This window comes from Pyricularia pennisetigena, chromosome 2, assembly GCF_004337985.1.
Source record: "Pyricularia pennisetigena strain Br36 chromosome 2, whole genome shotgun sequence".
Lineage (NCBI taxonomy): Eukaryota > Fungi > Ascomycota > Sordariomycetes > Magnaporthales > Pyriculariaceae > Pyricularia > Pyricularia pennisetigena.
The window spans coordinates 2624415-2630063 of NC_043741.1; the positions used below are offsets into that span (position 1 = coordinate 2624415).

Below are 5649 nucleotides of genomic sequence, written 5' to 3' on the forward strand. Positions count from 1 at the left end.
CCCCCCCCCCCCCCCCTTTTCGTCCCAGACTTGGGACAAATTGGTAAAAATATAATGTACACATCAGCTGTGCAGAGGCACTACTAGGGTGAGCAACACTGACGATTTTAATCCCAAAGACGAGCATGCAGGCGATCACGGTCTTTCGCTTCCTTGATTTTAGCACCACAAGACATTTCTTGTTGCTTTTCAGTCGACTCTCGTTTTCTACCTTTTTGTTCTCTCTTTCTTTTCTTGCCGTCTTGCCGTGTTGGTATATGGATTTAGCTCCGTTCTTTTCTTTCCACCCGTCGCGGGCAAATCATGATTTTTCTTCTTTTCTTCTTTTTTTGTTTCTCTTCAAGCGCGGGGTCGATCAACAGCAAGAGACCTTTGGTCCCATCCTATCTTCTTCCATCCCGTCTAAGTCAGACGTCACCCTCGTCCCCGATGCTTTGCCCGAGCTTTTCGTTTTGATGAGAGGGGTGGTTTAAAAAAGGAACACCAAAAAAAAAAAAAGGCTATGGTGATTAGATCTAGGACCCATAGGATATATTCGCCGACTCATTCATCGTTTTGGTTGAGAGCCTTTTTTCCCTTCAGAAGAAAAAGACACAAATAAAAAGAAAAAGGATGGGGAGCTCAGATCACTGATCTCGCTTCGCTACTATCCACCAAATCATCATACCTTTCCACCCTTAAGATCTTCTGCTGGTGCTGCGCACTTTTTTTTTTAAAACCCCAAATTCAACCTTTGGGACATTATTCCAAAAAAAAAAAAAAAAAAAAAAAAAAAAAATTCCATAATATTGATAATCCGTACACATGTTATCCCCTCGGACCAAAAGACAACTGCGCAAGCAGATATTCCCGCCTCGGCCGCCAACACGGACACGCAGCAAGAATGCTGCGGCCAGGCGCGAGAGCACCAAGAACAACAACAACAACAGTAGCGACGGCAGCAAAACCAACAAAACCTCTGCGCTACCAAAAGCCCCACAACAACAGCCCGACACAGCAGCAGCAGCACCCGCCGTTGACATTGATATCAGGCACATCCCACACCTCGTTTCCAGCGCCTGGGCGGACCCGGACCCGACGCCGTTGCTGTCTCACTTTGCGCCGGACCCCGTCTACGTGGACCACGGCGCGCAGCTGAGGATCCTGTCGTCCGGCTCGCCGCTGCGCCGCCACCATCAGGACCGGTGGGGGAGCAACAAGGGCCGTCGCCGTGATGACGACGACGACGACGACGACAACAACAACAGCAATAACAACAACGCCAGCGGTGGCGGCGACAGCTACGACGGTGTGCTCGTGGCGTGCGAGGTCGACCCGGACCACGACGTCTGGTGGCGCGACGTCGACCTGGCCGCCGGCTACGGGAGATGCAGGTACCGAACGCTAAACAGGGGTCGGAGGATCGGCGGCGACCGTGACGGCGAGGTCGAGGGCCGCGATGGTGGTGGTGAGCAGCAGAGGCGAGACAGCTGGCAGTTTTCCGGCGTCGTGGATCTGGTAATCGAGCACGGCAAGATCGCCAGATTCGAGGAATGGCGTCGCCTCCCTGTTGAGGATGGTGCTCGGGGAGGAGGGCTGGCGCCAAGCGAGTACAAAGTGCTCACTTGATGAGACGGATTTCCGTTATCGTCTGAATCCTTGTTGGGAGGACGTGGAGGCGAGGGGCCTGCGAGATGTCGTCGGGCTGTAACGTAACAAATCAATGGGCCATACTCAGCTCGTCAGATAGCTTTTAATCGGATAACTTGTTCCCAACTTACATCTAAAACACATGCATATAAAACCTTGTTCGTTTGCCGAATCTGAATCACCACACCACACGCCTCCGTTATGTGCAAAAGCCTACAGTGACACAGTTGTGAGCTTAAATTTCTGTCTTCAATTCGGCAGCTAAATGAACCGTCGCTCTAAACCTGCTAGAGACACTGAAAAAAGACTCGATGCAAACTAACATGAGTCCTTGAGTCAAATGCAAGCAAAGGGACCCAAGTGTCAGGCAGCTGATCCAAACCGTGAACCAGTCAAGCACAGTAGCAACCTTGGAAAAAAAAAAAAAGAGAAAATAACACCCTCTCATCATCCCTCACGATCTGTCCAACCTTCTGTTTTCGACCCCTTGTGCTATTCAGTTCTCCTAGTGGGACTGAAATACCAGTATATCCTGGTGTGGTATCGCTTAGTTGCAAATGTCACCGCCCCAAAGAGAGTGTAAAGGATGAAGAATCATTCATGATGATCTCCCCAGGTATCCGTATATGATTAATGCAAAAGGAAACGGAGGGCAAGGGGACTAGTAAAGCCAAAAGACCATTTTCCATCAAAATAAAATATGCTGTCATTGTTATATGCCATCCATGAACTCCAGAACCCAGATGCGCCATATAATGATGGAATGAGATGTGCAAGAGTTACTTCTTTGCAGCACTCCGGGCTAAAACTTAGGAAATATGCAGTATAACGATCATATAAAAAGCAAAAGAAAAAAGAAAAAGAAAAAAGAACATAATTTTTAAAACAAGCCAACACTCCTCGGGAAATAATCAAGACACATCGGCTACTGGGGTATGTGAGGTCCGCCTTTGCATTCCAAGTTTCGGAGCGAAAGCAGATCGAGTCACCAACGTATGTCAGCAATGGTTTTGAGATGCGAAGGAGCGAATCGCTGCCAAATCAATGTTATCGGCGCAGTATCGCTCAACTTTTGATCGCCTCCTCATAATTCAATGCCGGCCATAGTCGCTGTACTCGTCGCGCTCGCGGCGGCTGCTGGCCACGGCGCTACTCCGCTTCTGCTCTCCAGACTTTTGAGTACGATCACGGTCCCCATTGTAAGCAGCACCTGTGGTTGAGTAGATCTCCTTTTTCATCTTTTCCAATCTGCGGTGCATGTTCATGAGCTCATTAAGCTTGCTCTCCTCAGGGTTGTTCATTCCCGAAAGCTCGTAATGCAGCCGCTCGTAATCCGAGTACGCCTCTTTGAAGCGGCGTGCCTTAGCCACAACATCCGGAGTAAGCTTGCTACTGGTACTTCGTCTGCTTGCGCTCACGTCATCGTCATGTGTGCGCTTCTTAATCGAATTCTTGCTTGAAGTTTGCACGTTGCTGCTGCTGCTACTCGTGGTCGAGGACGAGTCATTATAGTATGCGTCAGCCTTGCGTTTACGATTGGCATTGGCAATCATGGCCTCCTCAGCCGGGTCGATATCGGACGCGTTGGTTGGAGGCGACGATGCAAGAGGCGAAGACTTGGCCGGTGATGTGTTCTTTGAGCGATTGGACGACAGATTCGAGCTTCCGGTCCTCGACGTGCTCTGGCTCAAATCTGCCGGGCGGGGCTTGCTGACAGGCAAAGGTGCAGCCTTGGTTTCCTTGATCGACTTTGTCTCTCGGGGCGCACGGATGACCTCCTTGGGTGCCCTGACAGTAGTTTCCTTGGGCGCCCTGATTGGTTCCTTCGGTGCCCTGATGGGCTCTTTTGGTGCCCTCACTGGCTCCTTCACCTTGAACTTCTTAGCTAGCGGCGTGCCCGAGCTAGAACTGCTGTCCTCCTCCTCGCGCGGTCTCTTGACTGGCGGTTTTGCTGTCATCTGCGGCTTTGCTGTGACCTGCGGCTTGACTGGCTCGCGTGCCGCAGGTGGCGGGGGTTTCTTGGGAAGCGACGAAGGGCCTGAAACTGGTGCAGACACTGGAGGCTTGGGAGCCCTCACCGCGGGTGTCGCTTGTTTTTTGACCGTGTTCTTTGTCTGGGAAAGCGGTATCTCGTCGCTGGATTCGTCAGAATCGGTGATGATTTCTTTTGATAGCGGACCTCTGGCTCCCGTCTTGGCAGCGGGCTTGGCCGCGGGCTTGGAGGGAGAAACCTTGGGGGCGGCCGGCTTTTTCGGAGCTGACACAGCTGGCTTCTTTTCAGCCGCCTTCTTGGGCTTGTTTTGTGAGCTCGACCTGGACATGGGCTGTGACCCGCTGATAGAGCGGTTGTCCGTGTCCGGGGAACCAGCTCCGCTCGTATCGTCTGCATTCTGAACGTGAACGGTAAGTCCTTTCGGGCCCCTGGCCAACGAAGCCTGAAGCTTGCTCAGACACTTGCCCTTTCCACGGTCGTCAAACGGCAAAAGCTTCTGCCACTCTGGCTCCGAGGCACCAATCCGCATCTTGTCAAAGTGCCGTACAGCATTGTCTATGGCGGTTTGACGGTCCGAATCAGAGTCGTAATTGTGATTCCAGACATCCAGCTCCTTCCAGTGGTTCTTCTTCATCATGTACTTGTTAGAGTTCTTGACCTGTTCGGCGACCTTGTTCAGAATATTACGGAACTCCCGCCTGGAATCATCATCGTCACGACCCTTGCCCCACTTCTCCCAGAGTTCGTCATATGTCATCTCCCGAACAGCGAGAGCGTGGATGAGCGGTGCACGCAGCTCTTTGGCCTCCTTCACGATTTGCTGATGCGAGGATTCGATCGAAGATTCGGGAAGAGGGGAGCCAACGGCACTGATTGCCGGACTTGTCGGACGCGAGCGAGCTTGTGTTGACATGGTTATCGCATTGCTAGCTACCGTCTTTTTCCCCGTCGTTGCCGGCTTAGACTTCTTGTTCAACGCAGACTGAGGCTGAAGTGAAGAACTCTTGGACCTTTAAAGTGAGCTCTAGCGTTAGTTACCTGACCGCTAGGTAAGAAGGTCAGTTGGACACAGAATGCATACTGTGAGGACGTCTGAGACTTTTCCGGGTTCTCGATTATCTCCAAAGCTCCCAGCTCCGGAGTCTCATCATCGTCAACGAAGCCCTTTGGCATGTACTTGGGCTTCTTGACATAGTTGAGGTGCGGTTTCCTGAATAGTGGCATCGTCGGATTGGGTGCCAGGCTAGCTGTATCGGGCGAGTTTGGATCGGTAACATAGAGATCGTAGGAGAAATTCTCGGGAACTCGACTGAGAGGTTGAGTGTTGCCGCCGTAGAGGAAAGCCTTCATGTAGGGACAAACAGCGTCAGCAAAATTGCAAGTTGACGGGTAGGTGAGTTACGGTTCGTGCAAGGTCGAGATTCAGGGCTGAATGGTGTCCTCGCCAAGCAGGTTGCGGAGGCGCATAGTGATCAGCTTTTCTAAAGCTATTGTGCACAATCACGATCACTATTCTGATTGTGTCCAGGTAATTGACGGGCAGAGGCAAAACAGCGAGGTACTTCCAAAATGCATCACTAGGAGCGTTCGATGCACAATAAACATACCGGTGACTGCCCCAAGGACAACTCGATCTCTTGGCCATTTTGGAAGCTGTCTATCAGATCCTCGAGCATGTCGTCACTTAAAGTTATGGCAAAAGCCTGGAGCGGGAGACTGGTCATCTTGTCGACCGACGTCTCCAGCTCCAGACCCCCTGCCGGAATAACGAGAGACATTTTGATGGGCAACTCGGCTCGGCCGTCTTGCTTTTATTCCGAGTCTATTCGCAGCGAGGATTCCGCTGGTCCGTATCGTCGTCGGTCGTGATCAGGTCGATTGGCATGCGTCGAAAAGAATGAGCTGTTGTTGATTTCTTCAAGAGAGTAAAGGGGGAAGAGGACGTCAGTTGTCAGACCAGCCGAGGGCGGCGGGCGGCCGAAGCCGACAGACGTTCTTCAGACTTTCAATGCTGCAAGTATCCTCCC

At 51.7% G+C, this 5649-nt stretch overlaps 2 protein-coding genes across 2 annotated transcripts; one reads left to right on the forward strand and one right to left on the reverse strand.

The window, feature by feature from the left end:
* Nucleotides 1-804: 804 nt before the first annotated feature.
* Nucleotides 805-1608, forward strand: PpBr36_00710 (uncharacterized protein; the record flags this gene model as incomplete). The annotated part of the gene is made up of 1 exon (XM_029887901.1): nt 805-1608. The coding sequence occupies one exon, from the start codon at nt 805-807 to the stop codon at nt 1606-1608; it is 804 nt and encodes a 267-aa protein (XP_029751912.1).
* A 1112-nt stretch (nt 1609-2720) lies between these two features.
* PpBr36_00711 (uncharacterized protein) lies at nt 2721-5400 on the reverse strand (the record flags this gene model as incomplete). The annotated part of the gene is made up of 3 exons (XM_029887902.1): nt 2721-4632; nt 4704-4966; nt 5230-5400. The coding sequence occupies 3 exons, from the start codon at nt 5398-5400 to the stop codon at nt 2721-2723; spliced, it is 2346 nt and encodes a 781-aa protein (XP_029751913.1).
* Nucleotides 5401-5649: the final 249 nt, after the last annotated feature.